The 26,523-nt window shown below is 45.9% G+C and overlaps 1 gene segment (V, D, J or C); it reads right to left on the reverse strand.

Annotated features, from left to right (window-relative positions):
- Positions 1-15,809: 15,809 nt before the first annotated feature.
- LOC106801709 (immunoglobulin lambda variable 1-40-like) lies at positions 15,810-16,340 on the reverse strand. The segment is given in 2 exon segments: positions 15,810-16,177; positions 16,289-16,340. Coding segments are annotated over 2 exon segments (420 nt in total).
- Between the last annotated feature and the right edge of the window lie 10,183 nt (positions 16,341-26,523).

Genomic DNA, 26,523 nt, shown 5'->3' on the forward strand with positions numbered 1-26,523 from the left:
TCTTGAAATGCATGAATCCAAATCTTTCCCTCACTTTTTCACATTTGGCTTCTAATTTATATAACCAAAATATTGATGAGAATATGATTTAATGTCTAAATAATTTCCAAGTAGTAGGGCCGGCCGCGTGGCTTAGCGGTTAGGTGTGTGCGCTCCGCTACTGGCGGTCAGGGTTCGGATCCCGGGCGCGCACCTACGCACTGCTTCTCCGGCCGTGCTGAGGCCGCGTCCCACATACAGAAACTGGAAGGATGTGCAGCTATGACCTACAACTGTCCACTGCGGCTTTGGAGGAAAAATAAATAAACAAAATTAAAAAGAAAATTAAAAATAAATAAATAATTTCCAAGTAGTAACACTCTATTATGCATAAATTAGACATCACTAAAATGCATAACTTTAGGGATTTAAAAGACAACCTTATGAATGTGAACAGACAATCCACAAATATAGAGAAAAATTTGCAACTTTTATATCTAATTAGAAACATAGCTAGAATATATAAAGAACTCTCACAACTAAATTATAAGACGACAAATAACTGAATTAAAAATGGGCCAATGAGCTGAACAGACATTTCTCCAAAGAAGATATACAAATGGGCATTAAGCACATGAAAAGATGTCCAACATCATTAGCCATCAGAAAAATACCAATCAAAACCACAGTGAGATATCATTTCACATCCATAGATTGGCTATAATCAAAAAGACAGATGATAAGTGTTGGTGAGGACGTGGAGAAACTGGACTCCTCACACACTGCTGGCAGGAATGTAAAATGGTGCAGTCACCTTGTTAAAATGTCTTGCAGGTATTCAAATAGTAAACAGACAAGTTACCATATGACCCACAAACTTCACTCCTAGGTATACACCCAAAAGAACTGAAAGCAGATGTCCACACAAAAACTTGTATAAGAATGTTCATAGCAGCAATATTCACAATAGCCAAAAAGTGAAACAACCCAAACATCTGTCAACTGAGGAATGGGTATTTAAAATGTGCTACAGCCACATAATGGAATACTATTCAGCAAACAAAAAGAAACAAAGTGCTGATACATGCTACAACATGAATGGACCGTGAAACCATTATGCCGAGTGAAAGAAGCCAGACACAAAAAGTGGTGACATTGGACAATTCTCTGAATATACTAAAAAACCCTGAATTGCACACCTTCAAGTGTGACTTGTATTATATGTGGACTATAGCTCACTAAAGCTGTTACAATGATTAAAAGACTGGAATGTGCATCGTCAACATAGAAAGTAACCCCCTGAAGGGAGGAGAGAATCTTGTTCACTCACTTGAAAGGATCTGAACTTGGTCAATGAAAACCCAGAGGAATTCTATTACTTAATGCTGAGGATTTCCATGTTCTAATTAAAAAGAAAAGTCACCTAAAGTTTAAAGAAAAAATATTTACAAGTGTCAGAAAAGAATCATTGTAATGCAGGGGGAGGAGAACACAGGGGAGTCATCAAATGGAGAAAAGTGTAAGAGTTTGGATCACATGGATCTGCACCATGAATGTGAAAGTGGACCCACATTTATTACTGCTCCACCCCCGAGGATGACGTCTAATGTCAAACAGCCCAACTAACAACGTCTCTTTCAAAAGCATCACTTTATGAAAACCAAAAATATTAACAGATTAATATTTTGCCATCATGAAGAATTAATCTCCCAGATCCCCAGTTTTAAAACTTCTGCAGATTCCATTTCATAGGCATTGGAGTGACTTTCCTCTTTGTGGTTGGAGTGGATTCCAAAAGTGACAGATGCCTTCAGGATAAAAACTGAAAAGAATCCAACAGTGTTTTTAAAGGCTATTTGTTGACCCTGAATCTAATCCTAAACTCTATATAAGATAATAGACGCAAATGCGGATCACCACAACCAACAGGCAAAATAACAAAGGATCGTGAAAAATTCAATACTTTGCGCGGTGACATTTCAGGATGTGCCTATTAATATTCATCAGGCTTTAATGAACCTGTCATGAGTGATCAGAAACAAAGACATCCCAGATTTGTCAAAAAGGTGTGTACCTGTTCTTGCTACCAGTCTTTCATGACCCTTCAGTTCACATGACCATCACCGACCACAATACACTCGCCTGGGTGCACGCCGCTCACCAGGGCCAACGTGCCTGAGGCACTGGTGCCACAGAAGTCCCAGCTACGTAGCCAAGTGACATCTCCAACCTCCGCCTCTTCCACTTCTGTCCTGGGCAGATAAGGAGGATCCCCATCCCACCCCACCGTAGGGGCTCTCAGATGGCTGTCATGACCTAGTCAAGCTTTTAATGACTTTGGGGGCCTAGGGTCACCAAGTATGAATGCATACTGAAGGCACCCTCTATGATCCTATTGAGGAACATTCTTGACAATAACAAGGAAGGATGTTGTTCCCAGAATAAAGGACAGACCATCCCATGAAACAGCATTTGCGGAGCTATCTCTGACCTGTGTGTGCACATAATATATGAATCACACTCACCCACACCTTTCTGAGGGCTTTCCTCCTCTCTAAATGGAGACGATGAGAAACATACCTCCTAGGGCTGCGGTAGAATTAAGCACAGGGACAGTGTTGGATCCAGTCCCAGCACAGAGTAAGAGGGAAGAAGCGTCAGCTGCTTGCTTCTCACACACACGTCTCCTGGCCTTGATCTGCTCACTGCCCTCCGTCAGGGAAGACTGCACAGGCCAGCCTGCAGCAGAGCCTGGCTGTGGAAACCAGGCCTTGGAGACGCCCAGGTGGGGACACCAGGTCACAAGGCAGGGCTGTGGCCCTAGGTCTGCCACCAGGGGCCCCAGGGCTTCATTTGCACAATGCAGCTCCGTTCCAACTCGCACACCCACCTGAGCGCTGACCTACTTTACACCAAGCACAGCACTGGGCGGCCATGGTCAGGAGGAAAACAGTTTCTGGCCCCCAGGAACTTCAAACCCAGTGACAGGAGAATAAATGACGTCCTCAGATAACCAGTGATCACTGATTCTAGTACTTCTTATAGAGTTTAAACAAAAATATAAAGAAGCATGACATTTGAAACATAGTCAACAGAAATTTGAAAAAAAGAACATGAAAATGAAATCATCTAGCTAAATGAGGGTGTGGGAATTATTTCCTTGTTGAAATTTTGGCAGGATGCCCGGGACCTGTGAAGGCTGCTGGCTGAGTGTGCAGTAGAGGCAGCGGAACAGAACCACTCTGTGAGGGAACGAAGCACACTGATGGGAAAACCCCACCCAGAGCGGGGGCTCTCATTACCAGCCCCCCAAATTACCTGTGGTACAATCTCATCCAATATCTCCACTGAAGTATCATTTTATTAATGGAGATCCTTGAGAACAACGCATGCTTCGAGCTCTGGAACAGCAAGACATGGACTGGCCCGGACATATCAGGACCTGGCCTTGGTCCTGCTACCCTGCAGGTGCCCGGGTGCCAACTACTGTGCCTACCTTGATTTGCCCGAGACCAATGGTGATGGTAGCCATGGAGGTAAAACATTTAATGACAGAGCAGGAGATGAAGTCCAGCAGGAACCCTGGCCAGCCAGGAGGAAATGCCAAGTTGGTCACAGCTCTGCCTGGTCCCAGAGGACACAGGTGGACACAGGCTGGGGGAGTTGGTGTGGATGGGATTTGGGGCCTTGGACTGGTGTGTGACACACCCTTTCTGGGCTGCTTTGGAGAGCAGGAAAGGGAGGTAGGGTCTGAGCACTTCTCCATGTCTCCTGGTCTCTAAGCAGAATAGGGTAAGGCTAATGGCTGAGGACACCTCCTCCCAACACACACACAGGGACAGCCCACTGAATGCAAAGGAGGGAATGCTGAGGGCAGGGGCATCCTCAGGAGGCAGGTGCCTCGGTAGCCCAGGAAGAGCAGAACCCCAGCCCCCACCATGGCAGGAAGGCCAGAGGCTTACCCAAGAGTGGGAACCCCTTGGCTAACTGAATGCAGCCTGACAGGAAGGCCAGCAGCACAGCACAGGCGGGCTCACGGAAGGTGCAGAAGGAGACAAGGAGGAACATGATGGCCGTAGGGCCAGAAGTCACATGCCAGGTGACCAGGAAGAAATACACAAAGCACCCATGAAGGCAGAGTAGAGGCCATACCATTGGGGAGAAAGAGCAATGAGCATCCAGTTGGCAGGCGGTACGCCTACGGTGTCCCTGATGTAGACGTCTGAGCACAGGGCTCTGTGTGTCCATCGTGTACTTTGGGCACGGGTACTTTGGGTACTTTGGGCACCAGCGCACACAGGCAGGGGAAACGCTCCCCCTCTATTATCCATGGGTGTGACCTGCAGTGATCAGGGGACCTCCTTTCTACCTGCACCCAACCAGGGCCTTAGGGGTTTCCTGCAGGAGCACAAAAGCCTTTGTACAGTCTGCGCGATTACATACAGTCTGTGTGAGCCTGCGAGTCTGAGAAAGTGTTCTTAAGGCTGCGGTGAGTCATACCCTGGCCCCATCAGGGAATCCAGAACTAGCACAATGCCTGTGTGTGACAAGCGTGACAAGAGCAGTTACAGGGGCGTGTCTCAGCCCAAACAGAGTTACATTCTCTAGCTTGTAAACCAAGACTTCTTGGTTTCAATGAGGCTGGAACCCTAGGTGCCCTGCTTGTCTGCAGGGGCTACTATGAATTTCTACTTTGCTTCTGGGTGGGAGTTGAAGCCCAGAGTGGGGCTGGGGAGGGGATGTGGCTGGCGGCAGGGGCAGGCATCTCATCTGGGGCGGGAGTCAGACCACCTTAGCGGAGGCCAGTGCCTGGGGAATGACCTTGAGCCCAACTGAGAGTCCGGTGATGAAGTCCATCTTCAGCCACTGAAGGGAGTAGTCTGGCACCCAGGCAGGATGGGCAGCCTCCTCTGCAGGCCACATGGGAGTAGAAGTGGGCCTTCGGGGCCATGCAGCCACCCAAGGGCCTGGCCTGACCCAGCACCTTCACAGCAGAGGCCATGCTTGGGGTGGGTGAGGGGGTGACACAGACCAGCAGTCAGGGTCCCGGCTTCAGAGAACCCAGTAATAGGGTGGGGGTTCCTGGGGCATCAAGAGAAGCACAATTATCTCCCCTGCAGAGGGTCTGAGCCAGATGGTTAAATCCCCCACCTTGCTGGTCTGAGAAGGGAAGCCAACCACCTGTGCAGAGGGTGCCTCAACCTAAGGTGGAGAGCCCCCCCTCTCCCCCCGCCCCTGCTCACTGCTCTCTCTGAATCCCACCTGCCCAAACTCTAGATGCCTTCTCTCCCTCCATCAAGCTTGCCCAGATGATTTTGATAAATGAGTTCTCAATGAGAAGCCTAAACACTAATTAGGCTAAACGTTTCTCCTTCAGCGAGAATTTGTTAGCTTTTTTTTTCCTCCCCAGGGAGTTTAACCGAGAGCAGTGCAGAGAGAAGTAGGACCAACAGGGCACCCTCCTCTGGCTGGCAGAGCGTGAGTGGGGGGACTGGAAGACCTGAGGGCCCGACGCTTTCCAAGTGCACACCATGGTGGCCTCTACCCACTAAGGGGGATGGTGGTGCTGGAGCGGGGGTGGGGGTGGGGTCACCCATCATGAGTCAGAGCCTTACCCAACCCCCACCTGTGGCATCTGCATCCCTAGAAACATCCCAGGGGTTCTAGTTGGTTCTGGAAAATACCAGAGGCTCCTCCATATATTCAGGGTGTGAAGCATCCTCTAGGATCCTGGGGAACCCTGCGCAAAGAGCCGGCCCTAGACCACCCCTCACCCCAGACCCCAGCGAGACTGATCTGCGCAAAACCCTGCCCCCGCCCCACGGAGCCACTTGCCTTGAACCCTAGGGTCTAAGCAAGGCTGAGGACGGCAGGGACCTGGGGGGGAGAGGGTGGGTGAGGAATGGGGGTCCCCACAAAAGGCGCCCGCTCCCTGAAAGCCTGCGAAGCCCCCCTCGTTGTCTGCGCCCCAGCGAACCCGGCTCATAACCAGCAGCTCACCCACCCCTACCTGGGCCCCGCAGCCATCTGCTGCCCACCGCCCACCTCTGACTCACCCTGCGCACCCACACCTCTGGATCTCCCAACGTCACCGCATCCTGGTCCGCAGGAGTCAGAGAATGAGGGGGAGCCAGGGGCGGGGTCCGGGCTGGGGCGTGCGGGCGCGGGGCCTGGCGCACACGTGACCTCGGGGCGGGGCTGGGTCTGGGGCGGGGCCAGAAGACACCTCCTGGCACTGTCCCTGGCAGTCGCCTGGACTGCTGGCCCTGCGGCTCTGCCACGTGCACGGAGCGCCCCCGGAACTTGCTGCTGATCCTTGTTGAGTGAGAGCCGCTGACGCCCCACCACCCCGAACACTGCCCTCCACCGCCGCCTGTTGTCACCTCCAGAAGTGGCCACTCGTCCCTCTCCACCAGTGGTCAGTGCTGACCCCAGCGTGCCCTGCAGCCCCCACCGCCATTGCCGCCCGGTCTCCCGTCTCTCCTGCCCCCAGACTATTCGTGGTCGGCTCCTTGGACGGGAGTGTAGACTAAGGGGCTTCTCAAACCCACGCCTGTCTCCCTCACCAGGGTTGAAGGCCGGCCAAGGCCACCTCAGGAGGGGACAGGGGATCTCTCCTGCCTCCTCAGTCAGCAGCATCTTGACTGAGTCTGGCCCTGGGTTTCACTGGGACGGACTAGAACCTTCCACAGCACCTGCAGACTGTGACTTCTGGGTGTCTGTAACTCATGATTTATGAGGCCAGCTGGAAAGATTAATTATAAACACTCAATGTAATAAAACATTTGCAATTTTTGCTATGTCATTGATTCCACTGATTTATTTTCATTATTTATTTGTGAGAGGCAATTATGTTCTGGTAAAATGGGGACTTGGGCATCAGTTAAGGGTTAAGTCAAGAGGTAGTTTTGTCATTACTGGTGGGATAACCCTGAGTACCTTGTTTCATCTCTCTAGCCTAAATTTCCACTTCAGTAAGTTGGAGGAAATATTAATTATTCTGACCTCAAAGCTGCTAGTGAAGACTGATGGTTAGGTAGAATGTCCACTACTTAGCGGTACGTTTTGCACACAACAGGCCCTCAGTAGGGGTTAGATAACTTTTGCATAGGAATTTATGCAAAAGCAATAAATAAGACATAGTGGAAATCTGATTTAAGCTTCTAGTTCTACCTAACCACTTAGAAGCTGGGAATCCCAAAAGAAACCTCACTGATGTGGTCCCAGAATGTTCCATCTCTCTCAAAAGTAAAACTCACAGTCCTTATGAAGCTGCCAGTCCTTCCTGCTTTAAACACCCACCTCCCCTCCTCACACAGATCAAGGCCAGGTACCCAGGGACACTGAAGATATAGTTTGTGGAGGAGACAGTGACTGTTTCTCACAGATGACAGGATCTGCTGGGCTTCCTCTCTTCTTGCCCCAGACAGGGTTCCTCTGGGAGACAGCGGGTTATGTGAGGACCTCATCAATATCTGCACAAGTGCCCAGACTCTGCTCATCTCTCCTTTCAAAGAGGATCCTCCAGTGCTCTCTCCACTGTGTCCAACGCCCTGTGTGCATCTGATCACAGGAAGCCCCTTATCTCTCCCTCAGCTTCCCCTCCATCCACCCTGGACTAGGGCTGACGTGAGAGCCAAGTGGTCGTGCAGGGGACCTGGAGCAGGTGGCAGCACTGACCATCCTTGTTGCTGTTCTGTGCCCAGATCTGCATTCACTGCTCTGGCTTCCTCATCCCATGTCCTCTCCCCTCCAGGTGGGTGAGGAGGGTACGTGATGGCACCTGTCTGGGCAGTAAATCAGACACACAGAGCAATGCAGCAGCATGACCATGACACATAGCTGCTATCTGAAAGAGCCAGGTTTTCAATCCAGTTTCGTTTGTTTCTTTGCTTTTCCAAATCACAGAGAAGATCTTTTTCAACTCCCCTCCAGTGATGGGTGAGTTCTGGGAACTGGGTAAGGTGAGGAGTGTCCAGGGAGGAAGTAGCTGCTGGGACCTGACACAGACCTGTGAGCAGGAGACTCTGCCCAGCCCAGACAGGACACAGCTGCAGGGTCCCCATCGGCAAACAAGGCACCAATGCCCCAGCGCTGGGGAGTTTGGGAGATTACACAGCAGAGGGCCCCACTGTTCAGACCCTGGGAAAGACCCACAGCGCCTCCTGTTGTTTGCTCATCAAACTTCAGCTCTGGGTGGAAATAATGTCAGGGGCACTGGCCTGAGACCTGGTCACTGTCACCACAAACATCCACGGGCCATGCCCCCTACTGTGAGCCAAGTTACTGGTATAAATTGACTGTCCAGTTTCACAGAGAGCAAAGCAAATACCTCCCCAAATCAACAAATTATTAAACATCTACCACAGAGTTTATATTAAGGTTTAGAGAAGTTTTAAATTACACTAGTAAAAAGGTAAAAGTCTATCATAGTTAATTAACTGATACCCCAAATCACAGGAGCTGAAAAGCGTGGGAAAGGGCTATCAGGAGAGCATTTGCTATCTCTCCGACAGCATTAAAAAATGAACTTTCCCAAACGCTTCTTTCCCTTCAGGGTCCTCATTGTGCAACGACGATAAGCATCTGGTGTGTGGAGCAGAACAGCTCACATGCTATGGCTCAAGCTTATGTATATATATGAATAAATGTTAAATATGAAGTTGTTCTCCATCATCAAATTAATGAAAGAGGGTATGTCTGTTAATGCTCTTGGAATAAGAAGAGCCTCACGGGTTGTAGTGGGGTCTCTGAATCTCACTGTTGGTTGATGTATTTTGGAGCTGAGCCTCCTCCCCATCGTTACAGGCAGAGAGGGAGAGAGGAAGGAAAGTCTTGGAGGAGTCACACTAGAGGGATGGACACACCCTGGCAGAGGCTGGAGGAGGCTCATGGCGATGAACCACTGGGTAGGAGGACGGGGCCATGGACCTCCCTCCCCATGGTGGTGTTTCCGTCTCCACCCTCTCACTGTCTCTCCTGCCTTGAAGGGCTGAGCCAGTCTGAGCATCTGAGTAGGTTTTTGTTGCACTTCCCCATGTCTTTACATCACTGTGTAAGTGTAACTACCTGTATACAGAGCACAGTAATAGTCGGCCTCGTCCTCAGCCTGGGCCCCTGTGATGGTGAGGGCGGCTTTGTTCCCAGAGATGGATCCAGAGAAGCGATTAGGGACCCCAGAGGCACGGCTGCTTGTGCTATAGATAAGCATGCGGGGAGCCTGGCCTGGGGCTGCTGGAACCAGCCAGGGTAGTTACTGGAAGAGACTGACCCAGAGCTCAGGCCACAGGTGAGTGTGACCGTCCCTCCTGGAGACACTGACAGTGATGGCTCCTGGGTCACCACAGTCTGAGAATCCACCCCTAAAACCAACAGGAGAGAGACAGATATTGTTATAGATGACAAGGCTCAGCCTGAGACCCTGCTTTCATGTGCCCCTCAAGGATGCGGAGTCCCTTCCCCTGACCTGGGCCGTAAGCGAGGAGCCTGACAAGAAGCACTGTCCAGGACATGGTGGGGTCCCTCTTAGGAAGCAGCCTCCTCAGGCTCCTGGGCTGGACTGTGGTGTCCTCGGGGCCTTTTCATGCCTCCCAGACCCATTAGGAGAAGGTGCTTCATGCAAATCAGCTTCCTCTCTCTTCCTGCCCCAGCGTCACCCTGATGTCCCCTGGGGGAGATCTTGAAGGAGGCAGATGCTGGACCTCACACAGACCAATGACTACACAGTGATAAGAGCTTGTTTTCGCTTTTGGAACAGAAGGGTCACAAGTGATGAAGCAGGTGGGAATGTGAGAGGGAAGCTCTGCAACCCATCAGCAAGAAAACGAGCATCACAAATGGCAGACTTTGTGCGTCTGATGAGTTACAGAACAAAAATGGAACCAGGGCTGCCTCCACTACTTACGGGGGAAACAAAAGCATAAAGCTTCTTTTTGTATTTTCAGTTTGAGAAAACCGTCAATTTTTTAAGAACTTGTGTAGTTATTTGTGAAATACATATCTTAAAAGCATCTATTCTCTGATTGGGGCCAGGTGACAATGTAATATGAAGGGTCAGGAAGGAACACCACCCTTTTATATGCCTAAACCAGTGTGCTGTCAGGACTGATAACAGAGCACCTTCTTTTAGCTTCCCAGTGTCTCAGGGTTTGGCCCCTGGGAGAGGCCTCAGCTCCCTCATCTCCCACAGGCCCCTCTCTGCTAGGTGACAGGCTCACACTCTCTCCTCAGGCCCCTAACACCTCCTCCCACCTCCTCATCTGACCCCGACTCCTCTTTCTCTGAGAAGATCAATAACGCTAAGAGAGAACTCCCACAGCTTTCACACCCTCCTCAGGCTGTTGAATTCCTTGGAGGTGGGGAGACTAAAAATGTATTCCACTCAATTTATTCCTGTTCTATTTTATATTTTCACCTGACTTTTGGACTTATTATCCTATAAGCTTCTGATTATAAATCACTCCCAGATATGTATTATTTTATTTATTGATTCATGTGCTCCTTCACTGAAACACTTTCAATGATACTTTTACATGTTATAGAAATTATTGGGTATTTATCCTCTATAGGAAGAGTCAGAGATTCATAAAATGCATAATTTTCAAACACAGGAAGGCAATTTGATATGTTGGTTAACATCTAAAATGACACAGATTAAACAAATAAGTGAGGATATGATATGTGCAAAGACAAATCTCATGCTGTTCACCAGAGGACAATTTATGTTGAGGGAGGATGGGGACCATCTAAGTGAATCCTTAGTTGAGAAGGTTGTAAAGACCATCAGTCCTCTCCCAGATGTGTGTGTCTGCCCACCTCTGAGCTCCCTGAATGAGGAAGGAAATGAATGAGGACTCTTGGGAGACACATGGATGATCCACACAACACTGATCTCTTGGATGTTGCACCTTCTCTATATGAGGTGGTTGTCGGTGTCCACTCGTCTACTCCACATACGTGTCCCAGGCTCTGCTTCTGGTCCTGGACAAAGGTAGTTGTGAGAAATAGAAGTTGAGAATAGAAAAGAGGAACAGATTCTTAGGAGGGCAGAGCAGAATGTGGTCCAGGGCAGGGCTCTTGCTGACAAAAGTAGAGATGGGTTCCTCATGGAATCCTAAGTAAAGGTGGGATTTGCTCACTGTCCTCTGAGAATGATGGGCATATTACAGTGGGGAGAAATAGGTAAATTACCCTGATGGGTAGGAGATCCAATGTTCCCCCGGAGAGGCAGAGAAGGTGAATCAAGGAAGAGCAGGAGAGGGAGGAGCATCTGTGGCAGTGAGAAAGGACCCCCTCTGCCTGGTTCATTGTGGGTTCCCCACACAAAGCCACTGCCCCTCTACAGGAGCTGTCTGGAACCAGCAGAATGTGGTTGAATGAATGGCTGAGGGCTTGAGGAAGCTGGAAAGGCACAGAGAAGACGGATCCAGTCGAGTGCAGTCCAGTCTCAGCTCAGAGACGCCTCTGTGAGCTCAGACACCCATCCTCTGTCATCCACCTTGTGCTTTCCAATTTGGGAGAGTTCCTCATCCTTCCTTCTCTCAGGACACCCCGAAGCCCCCTTCCCATCAGAAGACCCTTGTCCTCACCTGCCCTCTGACCTCTGATCACTAGGGCATGGACCTTAATTGTGACGACTCTGCAGCTGCTGCTTAGGTCTTCATGGTGGGAGCAGGTGACAGTTCTGGATTCCACATGGTATGGGGGCTGGGTGGGCGGCCACCTCATTGCAAGTGAGGGCAGGAACTCCTCTCTGAGCTGCACTTGCATAGCAGGCAGTGTTCTCACATGGAGTGTATGTTACAGATGGACATGGAGCCATGTAGGAAACATGCACAAGACAGGGTCCCAAGGTCCACAATGGGGACTGGGGACACTGAGTATCTCTCATTTTTTCCCCTCATTCTTGGGAATGGAGTGAATTCATGCAAATATGTTGCTGCCATTCTCCATGTCCAGTCCCCCAGTGACGGGTCTGTGTGATGGTTCTGGTCTCTTGGAGAAGGGAGAGATGACCTGGGTTTTCCCCAGGGGCTGAGAGAAGATCAGCATCCAGGTTCTCCACGGGGTTAGAGCTGCCACAGATGCAGGAGTCACACATGGACGGGATCATTGCTCCCAGTCCCAGTAGAGCAGGCTCAGCCTTCTCCCACACTGGGTGGGGGCAGGGGTGGACACCAGTCTCCACTCACTTGTCAGACACACAGCGCCCTCTGGTGGCCACAGAATCACAACCCTGTATTTAAATTACACAGCTGGGCACCACAAGCAGGTTAACCAGCTCCTGATACCTCTTCCTACATCTCGAGAGGGAAGACTGGGTGGCTGGACTATTGCTTCCCCAGGTGTCCTCCCTGCGGAGTCTCCACAGCCTGGAGGAATCCCCAGTTGGCCTGCTTCACCCCCCCAACATCCCCCCTCCTGCAGGGACATCTGTGGTCCCCACTGTGACTAGGTCATGGTTTTCACTCTCTATCAGGGTTTCCAGACATTCTGCTCACAAATTCATAAATTATCTCTTTACTAAATATTCATCAAATTATCATAGTTTGAGTCTGTCAGATATTTCCTACAGGATCCCTGATTAATTCTTCTTAATTGACCACAAACAGACCCATTTTGGTGATAAATTTCCTGTGTCATGTAAGAGTCCAAATTATCCTCATTATTGTCATCCTAGAGTGATTCTGTGTCCTGAACAAGGAGCTGCTGCCCGTGTAGTGATGAAAAGGCTCAGAATGTCCTATTAGCGATAGTGAGGGCGTTCTCTGTGATGGCTCCACGGCAGGGTTGCAGAGTCTCAGCAGTGGGGCATAAATGACTGGAATGTGACCCCACTGTTGGCTGTTGTCACCAGCAGTGAGGGCTTAGTGAGGTCCCAGGCAGCACAAGCAGAGGGGTTGGCCTCACTTCCCAGCTGTGAGCAGTGGCCCTGTCACCCCATGTCTGACAGTAGTGAGCAGCTTCATCCTTGGGGTGAAGGCTACAATGTAGCAAATAACCTGAGTTCATGGAGGCATCTTTGGACCCAGAGAAGCAGCTGGGATCCAGAGCCTGGTTCTCACATGAGACTGGGTAGAATCTCGGAAGGTACTGAGGAGGCTCCCTGGCTCCTGGTGGTAACAGAAGAGAATCTGTGCCCCCAACATTGGGAAATCTCTGCACCTTCACCTCAAATGTGCTGTAAACCTAAAACCTCTAAAAAATAAAGTCCATTAAACAAAAAAAATGAAAGAATAAGAGTTTCATGGAAACCACATGGTAAAGAGAAAAACAATCAACAGGGAGAAATTTAGAGTTCTGCCATGTACAAGAAAATAAAAAAGATAAATAAGAAACAACGTCTCCCCATCATAATAAATGTATCAATAAATGAGAAGGTAGTAGAAAAAGAGTAGATCTAATTGGCACATCAAAATCATGTTTTTAAATGGCAGAATAGAACAACCACTTACTAAATTTTTGAAAGAAAATAGATAATGCAAAAATATATAAAATAAGAAATGATGTGAAAAAAATGAAAAATAAAATCTGTGTTGACCTCAATTAAAAATAGTTAAAATGCCTACTTTTCTAGGAAGATAAAAATGATTTAACTAGAAAAAAAAAGAGCAGACCAATTTCCTTAGGAAAAATAGAAAATATTATTGTGGAACTATTTCACAAAGAGGCATAAGATACAGTTAGTTCCACAGGGAGCTCTAACAAACCTTCAGGGATCAGATGGTTCTAATTTGTTTGCTTCATATGTATATTTTTTTTCAAAATGTTGAAAAAAATGGAAATTTCCTAATTCTTGTAAAAAGCAGGTATAACAGTAATACCTACAACTGAAAAAACACAGAATAAAAGAAAATTACAGACCAATATTGTGAAATATGGATGCAAATATTCTAAGTAGAATATTAACAAAGTGATTCCAATCAGATTAATAAATTGATGCACAATTACCACATGTGATTTGTTCCAGATACACAAGTTGGGTTCCATATTGATACACCCTTTAATATAATACATCATGTTAATAGACCAGGGCAGCCCCGGTGGTCCAGTTGTAAGGATTTGGTGCTCTCATCCCAGCAGCCTGGGTTTATTTCCTGGTCAGAGAACCACGCCACATGTCTGTCGGTTGTCATACTGTGGTGGCGGTGTTTTGCTATGATGCTGAAAGCTATGCCCCCAGTATTTCAAATATTAGCAGGGTCACCCATGGTGGACAGGATTTAGCAGAGCTTTTAGACTAAGATGTCAGGAAGAACCTCGCCACCCGCTTCTAAAAGATGGCCATGAAAACCCTATGAATAGTAGCAGAGCATTGTCTGATATAGCGCTGGAAGATGAGAGGATGGCACACAAAGACCAGGCTGGGTTCTGTTCTGCCGTGCACAGGGCCACTAGAAGTCAGAATCAACTCAACAGCACTGACAACAACAACAACAAAAATTAATAGATCAACAGGTAAAATCATATTATCTCAATAGATCCTGAAAGAGCCTTTGACCAAATTTAAAACATTTCTTAATGAAAAGCACACAAAAATAGAAACAGACAGATACACTTATAATATGGTAACACACACTTTCTCCCCACCACACACACAACTTAGTCCTACAGCCAGCTTCTCAGCTAATGGGCTGGGGGAGAAGGACATTTCCACAGAGATCAGGAACAAGCAAAGGGGACTTTTAACTCCATTAGTATTCAACATAATTCTGCAAGTATTAGACAATGCAATTAATAAGAAAAATCAGTGGTTAGATCTTAGAATTGATGAAGATGGACAAGTAGACATTCCAAAAGACCCAAATGTGTGATACAGCCTTAGATACTCTGGTGCTGGTGCAGAAGTGACAGAAGAAATCTCCCCAATGAGCAAAAAGAACAGAAATTCATACTGAGGACTAATGAGTGGATGGCATAGCTCTGGAAACTCCTGGAAATAGGGAAATGACCAAAGATGAAGATGCAGGATTCCCTAGTCAGAGTTCAGGTCTGAGATGACCACAGGTGGGCCCTCCACCTCAGCCCCTGAGCTTCAGTGCAAAGAGACCGTGTCCACCCCTGATGGAGAGATGGACTTTCTGTTTCCTTTGAGACCCTTTGTCTAGAAAGGGCTGCAGTGAGTGACTGGGAGGACAGAGGGGGAGGAGGAGCCTTCACTCCCAGGTGGTGCCCCTGGATGAACCTGGAGCCGTGGAGGCTGCAGCAGGAGCATCGGAAGCAGAAGCCACAGGCCGAGCCTGAGCAGACAGCTGTGGGGGTTTCCCCTCCCGGCAGATGAGGAAGCGACTTCTGGTCTCAATTTCTCGCAGGCCTGGAGCTCTGTGTGAGCACTGGGGCTGCTGTCACAGGAGTGGCAATGAGAAACAACCTTGTTCTCAGGCCTCAGCCCAGTGACGGTCAAGGAGCCTGAGTTGCGATATTTGGAGACAGGAGATTGATCAGGGACCCCAAGGGTCCACTACTCGCATAATAGATGAGGAGTTTGGGGCCCATTCCTGGGAGCTGTTGGTACCAGGACACATATTGGACACTCCTGATGTCTCCTGACTCAGACACAGCTGGATTCTGTGTCCCTGGGTCTGTCCTGACCCACCATGGACTCTGTGCCCAGGGCAGCCTGTCCCTGGCATTCTGGAATTTCTACACAATTTGAGAAAATCATACAGTGTGTTGCTGTCAAGGACAGGCTTGGGCAGCAGAATTTAAGAAGAAGTGGACAGATGTTCTAGACAATCTTCCCTGGGGAGAGTCTCAGACCCATTTTAAGCCAAACAAACAAAGGAAGCAGCTGACTTGGCCAAGGAGTCGAGGTTGCACAGGAAGTCCCATCACTGGGGGACAGCAGGTTTTTGTCTCATCTCCCCACAGGACTGGAGCACTGTGTGAGCATTGAGACTGCTGTCATAGGACTGACAGTAGTAATCAGCCTCGTCCTCATCCTGGAGCCCAGTGATGGTCAGGGAGGCCGAGTTGTCAGACTTGGAGCCAGAGAATTGATGGGGGATGCCAGAAGGTCTATTATTATCATAATAGATGAGAGTTTGGGGGGCTGTTCCTGGGAGCTGTTGGTACCAGGACACAGCATAGCCACCAATGTTAGAGCTGCTTCCAGTGCAGGAGATGGTGACCCTCTGGCCCAGGGTCCCAGACACTGAAGGTGGCTGAGTCAGCACTGACTGGGCCCAGGATCCTGGAAGTGGGAGAGAAACAGAGATGGGGATTCTGGGGTCTAGAGCCAAAATGAGAAAGTAGGTTTCCATGTGTCTTCTTAGGGCCCTTTCCCCTGTCCTCATATCTAGTCACCTATGCAGAGTGATGAGGGTGAGGAGGATAGGGGACCACGTCATGGTGGAGATCATCACACAGTCCTGCCATCTGTGGCCCCACAGCTGAAGCAGAGCTTCCCCCAAATCTCTCCCATCCCCTCCTTATACTCAGAGAGAGAGGGCCCATTTATGTAAATGAGAACCCACCCCCACCCCCCACTCCCAGATTTTTTATTCCTCCTTGGGCCCTGGGTCAGGCCCCTCTGCCTGAAGATGATGGGTGGGGAGGGGTGGGACTGTGTGGAGCCCAGGGGGTGGGGAGTTCATGCTGTGAGCCCTGAGCAGAGGGCACCACGTAGTGCCAGGTGGCTGGTCCTAGCCCTGATCACCCCCAGACCCCCATGAACAAGCCCCGAGCGCCCCCTGGTGCCCAGGTCCAGACACACCATTCTGTGACATGATGAGTAAAGCCCATCAGAAACTACTCCTCCCTTTACACTGCTCTGTCCACTGTCCTCCTACCTTTCTACTCAGACTCCTCAGGAGTCTGTCCACAGCTCCCCTGGCTGTTCAGTGGTCAGGACTGAGGTGGTGTCTCTTATCAAACTGCTCTGTGATCAGGATCCAGTGCAGGCGGTGACGGGCACCCACGGAGGCAGGTCCCCTTCTGTGCAGGACACTATGTTCCTTTTTCGTATGTGATTCCTCCCTGATGCCCAGAGCTCTCCTGGGGATGGGAGATTATGGCGGAGAAGCCCTCATATGCATTTCTAGTGGGTGATGCTGTGTAAATCTTTATCATCAGTGTCTTTTCCCACATACTTGAACACAATAATTACCTATATACTTTGACCCATGACTCAATTCTAGAAACTATTCTCCAAGCTCAGAACATGAGTCTGCAAGGGGCCATGCTAGAAATAACAAATGAATTCAGTAAAGCTGCAGGATATAAAATAAGTATAAAAAGATCAGTTGTGTGGGGCCGGCCCAGTGGTGCAAGCAGTTAAGTGCGCGCACTCCACTCCGGCAGCCCGGGGTTCACTGGTTTGGATCCCGGACGTGCACCAACGCACTGCTTGGCAAGCCATGCTGTGGCGGCATCCCATATAAAGTGAAGGAAGATGGGCATGGATGTTAGCCCAGGGTCAGTCTTCCTCGGCAAAGAAAAAGAGGAAGATTGGCAGATGTTAGCACAGGGCTGATATCCTCACACACAAAAAAGATCAGTTGTGTTTCTATACACTAAGAATGAACTATCCATAAAGAAATTAATAAAATAATCTCACTAAGCATAGCGTCAAAAATAATAAAATGCTTAGGAATAAATTTAACTAAGCACATGAAATTCCTGTACACTGAAAACTGTAAGACATTGATGAAAGAAATTCACAAATAAATGGAAAAATATCTCATGTTCATGGATCAGAAGAATGAATATTGTTAAAATGTCCATAATACCTAAAGCAAACTACAGCTTCAATTCAATTCCTAGCAAAATTCCAGTGGCATTTTTGACAGATACACAAAAATCCTAAAATTCATACAGAACCACCAAAGACCACAAATAACCAAAACAATCTTGAGAAAGAAGAACAAAGCTGGAAGCATCACACTTCCTGATTTCATACTACATTACAAAGCTGTAGTAATCAAAGTCGTTTGGTACTGACATACACACAAGTACACAGACCAATGAAACAGAATAGAGAACTCAGAAACAAACCCAAGAGTATATAGTCAACTAATCTTTGACAAAGGTGCCAAGAAAACATAATGGAGAAAGGATGGTCTCCTCAATAAATGGTGCTGGGACACCCGGATATATAGACAAAAAATCGAAATTGGACCTTATCTTACAGCATACACGAAGTTTAACTCAAAAATGGATACAGACTTAAATGAAAAACCCAAAACCATAAAAATCCTAGAAGAAAATGTTGAGAAAAAGCACCTTGAAATTGGTCTTGGCAATGATTTTTTGGATCTGACACCAAATGCACAGACACAAAAGCAACAATAGACCAATAAGACTCCATCAAACTAAAGAGCTTCTGCACAACAAGGGAAACAATCAACAAAGTGAAAAGGCAGTCTATGGAATGGGAGAAAATATTTGCAAGCCACATATCTGATATAAGTTTAATATCCAACTATATAAAGAACTCATACAACTCAATAGCAAAAAACAAATAACACAATTAAGAAAAATCACCCCAGGAACTAAACTGACATATTTTCAAAGAAGACATACAAATGGCCGATGGATATATGAAAAGGTGCTCAGCATCAGTAATCACGAGGGAAATGCAAATCAAAACCAAAATGAGATATCACCTCACATCTGTTAGAATGGCTCTTATCAACAAGACAAGAGATAAGTGTTGGGGAAGGTGGGGAGGAAAGGGAACCCTTGTGCACTGTTGGTGGGAATGTAAATTGGTACAGCCATTATGGTAAACAGTATGGAGGTTCCTCAAAAAATTCAAAATAGAATTGCCATATGATCCAGCAGTACCACTTCTGAGTATATCTCCAAAGGATGTGAATTCAATATCTCAAAGAGATATCTGCACTTGATGTTCATTGAAGCATAATTCACAAAGCCAGGATATGGAAACAACCTAAGTGTCCATCTATAGGTGAATAGATAAAGAATATGTGGTATGTATACACAATTGAATATCATTCTGCCATAAAAAAGGGTTTTTATGACAACATAGATGAACCTGGGGGACATTATTGTAAATTGAATCAGCCAAATACAGAAAGACATACTGTATGATCTTACTTTTGTGTGGAATCTAAAAAAGTCAAACCCATAGAAGCAGCGAGTAGAACAATGGTTTGTGGGTGAAATGGAAGATATTGATCAAAGGGTACAAACTTTCATGTATGAGATGAACACATTCTAGGGATCTAATGCACAGCATGGTTACTATAGTTAATGAGACTGTATTCTACACCTGGCATTTGCTAAGAGAGTGGATCTTAACTATTCTCATTACAAACAAATAAACGAATGGGTAGCTATGTGAGGTAAAGAATGTGTTCATTAACTCCATTGTGGTAATCTTTTCACAATGTTTACATATAGCACATCAACCTGTTGTATACCTTAAATATATACAGTATTTATTTGTCAATAATACCTCAATAAATTGGAAAAATTATTTGGTTCACATTTGTTTGATTACTTAGAAAGGCATAATAATTTTTTTAAAAATTTATAATCTGCTGTATGTACATGAGATACATGTGGGGATAGAAAATCAAGATTGCTCATAAATCAACAATTCTTAAACCTAAGTGATGGGTTTAACAAGGGGATCACTTGTTCTATTCTCTAATTTTTATATTTTTTGAAATTTTCCTTATTATAAAGTTTTATTTATAAATTACATAAGTAGCCGCTTACAAAAACTGAACTAAGTGAATTAACAAGAAGTATTTAAAAAGGAGAACATTTTTGTTTTTCATAAATTCTAGCCAGCTAATAATAATAATGATGATGATAATGATGGTAATGATTACGTTAACAATAATTTGTTGAATAGTCATTTTGTTGAATAGTCATTAATCCTCAAAGCAGTCTTGGCTTCTCCATACTCTGAGATCCTACTGCCCTTTAAACGTTGCCTCTCACATGCCAGATCTCTGCACGTCACTTTACACTGCTGGGCAGGAAGTAGAAGTGTTTTCCCTCAATAAAATAGGGATGTGATGTAGACTTGGCACTCAGAATACCTCCACTCCAAAGCTGCCTGTCAGAGTTTCCTCATTTTATAACATTTTTAGAGTAAATTGTGTAACTCTTTGCCTCCCTCTTCCCACTCCTCCCACCTTCTGTTCCCTACCCTGCAATGCTTTTCCCTTGGCACCCATAGGACTCCTTCAACACTTGCATTGGTTTTCTGTGGGCAAAAATCTGTATCCTTCCAATGAATTTCCTTTTTACTTAAGTTTGTTTGGGTACATTTTGTTTGCAAACAAAACAATTAATTCATGACGTGATGTCTTACAGGAGGCCCCTCTCTTTTTTCCCAGTGATTTCTGTATTCTCAGGGCAAACACAGACTAAGTCAGTTTGGGAAACTTTTTAAAATTAAGTAAATTCACCAAAAGATTTGAATAGTTTCTGCAAAATTATGGTTCAAAGATCCAATGATCTTCAAAAAGTTAGCTATGGGGTAAAAATATCAGGTCCAGCCAGGTATGTTCTTTTAGTTCCAACTCAGTTTACAGAGAAATCACATATTTATATATGTATCTATGCATGTATGTGTGTATGTATTTAGGTTTGTATGTTGAATCCATCCCTGGTTTTTTCATACATAAGCCAAAACTGTAATATATTCCTGTATCCTTCCAACTTCACAAAAACTGCAGCTACTGTACACAATATTGTGCATGGATCTTTTCCTTAACCAAACATTTAGAGATATTTCCATGCAAATAACTTCCACATTTTTTTTACAACTGCAAAAAATTCAGTTGGTTAGATGTGCTGTCCCCATTTGAAGGACACTGAGCTCTGACATATAAGCTATGTGGTACTATATCAGATGTCAGAGAGTTTTCTTCAGTATTTTAAAAAAATTACGTTAATTCTGATATATATATATTATTTTACTTAATAATTGTCTAAAATAATGCTAGTGCTTTTTAATTTTTACATAAAAATGAGGTGCAAAGACTATTAAGAATAAACTCTAAAACAAAGAAAATTAATTGAACACCCACAAAGAAAAGAGAGCTGGTTAAAAAACATGTGAAATGCTATATTTTAACAGCAAACAGTGAAAGACAATTCTAGTTATGCCGAATATTGGAGATTCCCCCCTAAATCAGGTATTTAACATCGGAAAGTGTGGATGGACTGGAGCGTTCGCACGCACAGGTGTGGGAATGTAACACGGAATGAATCAGATGGAGGGATGCTCAGTTGTAATGGGGGAAACCACCCATCCCTGTTTGCACTGGGTGCTCCAGGGTTTCAGCTCTGAAAGTCCCACATTCCAGGACACCCCTCAGTCCTGAGCAACGCAGGGTGGATGGTCCCCCTGACTTAAACTTACAGTTGCTGAATTTAATAAAAGTTTATTATGTTCAAAATAATATTATGTAGTAATTCCAGTATAATTGGTATACATTTTAAGACACATTGAATAGCTTATATTTGTATTAAAAAGAAATTGCATGGGACTCATGATAGAAATATAAGCATGTATCATGATGAGAATTCAGGAAATATTTGAGAAAAAAATGATTGAATCCACTCAAATTCTGAAATGCATACCCAGTGATAAGGAGTAAGCTTTCTAAGAAGCTTTGTAATATCCATAGTTTCTAAATTTTATTTCAATGAAATTGTATTAATTAAAATGCAACATAATGAAAAAATACACTTTAGTCATATACAAAATGAGGGTTTCTTTCCTTTGTTCTTAGCTGGCAAAATCCATCATTAAGATGTCTTTTTTCTGGAGGAGGAATGATTGACTTTAGCCTGTTCAGCTGATCCAGTTTCACTGTTCCCTGTGGATCATACAATAACTGGGCTCTGGTTTAACTGCAAAAGCTCCTCCCAAATCCTTCACTGTGATTTCCTCCACTTTAGGGCTCAAAGTGGGTCAGCGTCCTTCCCTTCACCTTCCTCTCATTGAGCTGCCTGCAGAGCTGAGGCATCTGATCACGTGACCCTCAATCGTGAGATTATTCATAGACGCAGGCTGGGCCAGGGTCAGGGTTATGTCTTGGTTGCTCATCTGAATCTGCCACCATGCTGAGCACCACTGTATGCCAGCAGTAGTACTCAGCCTCATCCTTGAGAGAGAGGCTGAGGGCAGCTTTGCCACCAAGGATGGAGCCTGAGAACCGAGAGGGGGCCCATGCATTTTTTATGTGTATGTCATAAATCAACGTTGTGGGGACTTGTCCAGGCTTCTGCTGGAACCAAGATGGATAGTGACCGTTGACGACTGCTCCAGTGCTAGAGCCACAGGTGACAGTGACTGTACCTCCTGGGATCACAGTCAGTGAGGGCTCCTGAGTCACCACAGTCTGAGAACTGGTCCCTGAAATGAAAACAGAGCCATGTCAGGAATGAGGAAGGAAGACAGAGGGATCCCTCCAAAGGCTGGTCTCTGCAGTCTCCATGAACCTGGATGGTGAGTGAGGAGGGGGAGGAGGAGAGGAGGCCAGGCCATGGGGCAGATGTCCCAAGGCCACTCTGGCCCCACAGCTGACACTGGACTCTCTGATGGCTCTTTTATCTCCATCAGCTTCCTGGGGGAAGAGTTTGTGTTTGGCTGGTGCTTGATGCAAATCTCAGTCCTTTAGCAACCCCCTCACCCCAGTTCTGTGTCCTCAGTCCAGGACTAGCTCCACTGTGAGGGGAGGGCTGGGGTGGCTGTGAGCTGTGAGTTGTCCTTGGGAGGAAGCACCTGCTGTGACCTCCAACTCAGGCCAGTGAGCATGGGTGCAGGGCCCACTACATCTGAATTTGCTGCAGGCCTTGCTCTCCTGGAGCACGTCCACAGCGCCCCCTGGTGACACTCTCAATAGAATATTAACAGTGGTTGGAACTATTTGGAGCAAGTCCCTTTTCTTTCAGTGCATAAATATATTTGTCTTTTCAAAATTCCCCTTTATTTGCCATGAAACACCATATTCATTGCTTTTCTTACTTTGCTAATCCTTTTTGCTACTTTTTTCTCCAGTTGGGTTGAATATCCTCCCCAATTCCTGAAATTCAATCTAAGTGTCGACTGTTCCTGAGCCCATCTAGGGAGGTGTTTATTCATCTATTGTAATGTTCAGTTCAGTAACTTCCCTTCGGTTTGTATTTATAACTTACATTTCATTTCTGAGATGTTCCCCTTTTGCATTTGTTTCTGGAGGGCCCTTCATTGTCTGTCAAGGTGATTTTAAGGTTGCTGCTTTAAAATCTGTGTCACGTATTTCTAGCATCTAAGTCATCTCAGCGTTGAGGTCTATCGATTGCTTTCCTCCTTCACGTTGGGATTTTCCTGGTACTTGGTATGAGGAGTGATTTTTTTTGGTAGCCTGTGCATTTTGGATATTATATTATGAGACGCTGTGTCATTTTTAATTTTCCTTTTATTAGGCGATCCTCTTGCTGAGGTACAGTACAAGGGCCAGGGTAATTGAATATTCAGCTTCCCACAGGTCCAGCAAATAGGAGCACTGATAGCATGGTTATCTGCAGCTGACACCTTCCCGGGAAAAGTAGAGCAGTGTCTGACCTGGACTCCTTGCCTCCAAGTGGGTGTGAGTCCGTGTTTCTCAGCTATGATAACCTCCATTCCCGCCCTCATGGCCACATTGTTCGTGAGCCCTTAGACAATGACGGGAGTGCCTGGGGAAGATGCTGACTGCCGTGGTAACTTGGTGGCCCAGGGTTAAGCATTTTATCTCTACTAAGGCCCGGTTTCAAGCCAAAAGCAATTTCTCAAAAGGAGAGAGGTTATCCTCCACACAGGATGACAGAGACTTGCTCTAAACTCCTATGGAACTTCTCTGTGACTCACTGATAGGGGCCTCCCACAAGCTCCACACGGAAACTCCATCTGCCACAGACACTTCAAGCACCACTGGATCTGATGGGTCACAGAGTCCAAGTGACAGAGCAGCGTGCACTGCAGCCAGGACCTGTTTCAGAGCCTTCTCTGTATCGGGACACCACTGCAATTATCTGATCTATGGGTCACTAGGAAAATGGGCAGGATTAGTACATCCAAATAAGAAATACGGTGCCTCTAAAATGCAGTGACTTCTACTAAGGATTGTGTCTCTTTTTTTTTTTGTAGGAGAGGCTACATGTAGCAAAGTGTCCTTCACATTAGCAGGGATGTGTTTATATGCCCAAACCACAGGACTCCTAAAAATTTCGCTGAAATAAGAGACACCTGAATTTTGGTGAGTTCATTTCTGACCCTCTGACGTACACAATCGTCTTTCCACTAAGTCTAGAGTAGTTGTTACTTCTTGCTTACTTGGTACAATCAATGTAACATTATCACTGTAATTTACTAGTGTGGTATTTTGGAGAAAGGAAAAATAATTGTGTCCTGTGAATTAAATTTGGACACAGGGCTTGAACGTTGATATACCCCAGAGGGGGGACAGCAAAAGTGTATCACTGGCCTTGCCTGCTGACAGGAAACCACTTATGGTGGTCTTCGCCAACAGGTATCGAGAAAAGAAGCATTTGCCAGATCTTTAGCTGCATAAGAGGTGCTAGGTTATATGCTAATCTGCTCAAGCAAAAAAAAAAAAAAAAAAACCACATGAAGAACAGCAGCTGCAGTTGGAGTCCCCGCCTGGCTAACGTATGACCATCCACTGTCCTTCCCCTAGATCATCTGTTCTCTGCACAGCCCACAGAGGCAGGTTGGATGGGTGTGTGTCGGGCATCGTTACTCTCGCATCCTCAAATCCTTGATGGTGTACTGATCTCTGCAATCCCTCCAGAAGTGCAGTACTGCCCTTTTGTTTATTATTCCCGTGGACAGTGTCAGCTCTAGTGGGCTCCTTTTGGCCTTTCCTTCTTCCCTGCCCCCATTCTAGAGGTCAGGGAAACAGTGTGTGTTTTCTGCCAGGACTTGAGTGTGTCTATTCCAATTCTACATTCTGGAACCAGGGAAATAAGTACAGGGTGGATTCACAGACCCACTAGGACCACTGTGAGACAGACCTGAGCTAAAACTCAGTTGATCACCTGACATCCCTCAGCCCATACTCTGCTCACTCCAGCGGCCTGTCTCTGAAATCCCCATGAACCTGGGCAGGGAGTAAGGAGGGGGAGGAGAAGAGGAGTCTACGTCACGATGTGGACCTTCCAAGAGCTTTCTAGTCCAACTGCTGCTGCCGGATTCCATGTTGTTTCTCTCTTTTCTCAGTGATGGGTGCGGGTCTCTGTGCTACATTATGCAAAATGAGCCTATTTACATCCCCACACCTTTGAAAATATTCTGTGTGCTCAGCCCTGAGTTCAGCTCCACTGTAGGGGAAGGATGGTGATGTCCCGAGCTCTGGGTTGCCCTGTAGAAGGAAGCAGCTGCTCTATCAGTCCCAGGGCCTGTGTGGAAGCATGGAGGGCCAAAGGATCCTCAACCCCCTGAGTTTGCTTCACCCCTGACACACCTCTGAGTATACTCCCCAGGTTGCTCCCCAGAGTTTCCTGTGGAGAATGTGAATGGTGATGGGCACAATGGCTGAAATGCTGTGTTTCTGCCCTCAGGCTAGATAAGCTGGTGGGTTGAGCTAGATGGGTTGGTGTCTCCATATTCTGTTCCATTTGCAGGCTCTCTTGTTTCCTTTTTTAGTTGACAGTATAGCACCTCTGATTTTGGACCTTCACTACCTTACAGCCATCTTAATGATGGTGAACCAAAAAAATCTATGTTTTAAGTGTAGTAATTTGGATTTTGAAATTTATTATACAATCTAATAAAATGCCTAGACAATTTTCCCATATTAAAGCTAAATATTATCAGTTTATTTTCTCCTATGAGTAGCATCCAAACAATACCTATCGCTTCTCAACTAAAACAGAATTTTAAAAATATTTTCTACTCAAAAATTCCACAGAAACTCTATTTGTGGTTTTAGAGAATTTATATATACCACTATGAATCCAACTTCCTTCCTATTTTTTTCTAATACAAATAAATCTATTACTAATAGCTGTTGAATATCTAACTAGTCTCAATTTTGAATTGAGTCTTGTTCAACACTGATTGTAATCCTAATATGATATTACTTGTTAATGACTCCTATGAAAAATAATTAAAAGTTAATTATATCATACACAGAAACTTCTAATATAAAACACCAAGCTTACCTACAGCTCATCCTTCTCAACCACATTACAAGATGTAAGAGTTAAGATCTATGTTGATACTAGGTAATCCTCTGTGATTGTTCATGAATTTGACATCCTATAAAAATGAAAAAAAAATCCTGACTTCTTTGTGCATCTATAAAATATGCAAAGAACTAATCCCTTATTAGAGTCAATAGAATATCAAAAATTATTTTGAATTAAGATTAAAGTCCACACTAAATGCAATTCCTTTGCCAACACACTTGCTAACAGGTGGCATTCCTGAAGTGGTTACTATTTAGAGCAAAAATAATAGTAATTTAATGTTGTTTCTTGATAAAAAGCCAGAAAAACAAGTTATTGAGAGATATTACAATCAAAATCAGCCTTAAAACCATGTTGGAAAGAATCTTTTCAGTTACGTTG

Source organism: Ceratotherium simum, chromosome 35 (genome assembly GCF_057802395.1).
Source record: "Ceratotherium simum simum isolate JZ-2026a chromosome 35, ASM5780239v1, whole genome shotgun sequence".
In the NCBI taxonomy this organism is placed as follows: Eukaryota; Metazoa; Chordata; class Mammalia; order Perissodactyla; family Rhinocerotidae; genus Ceratotherium; species Ceratotherium simum.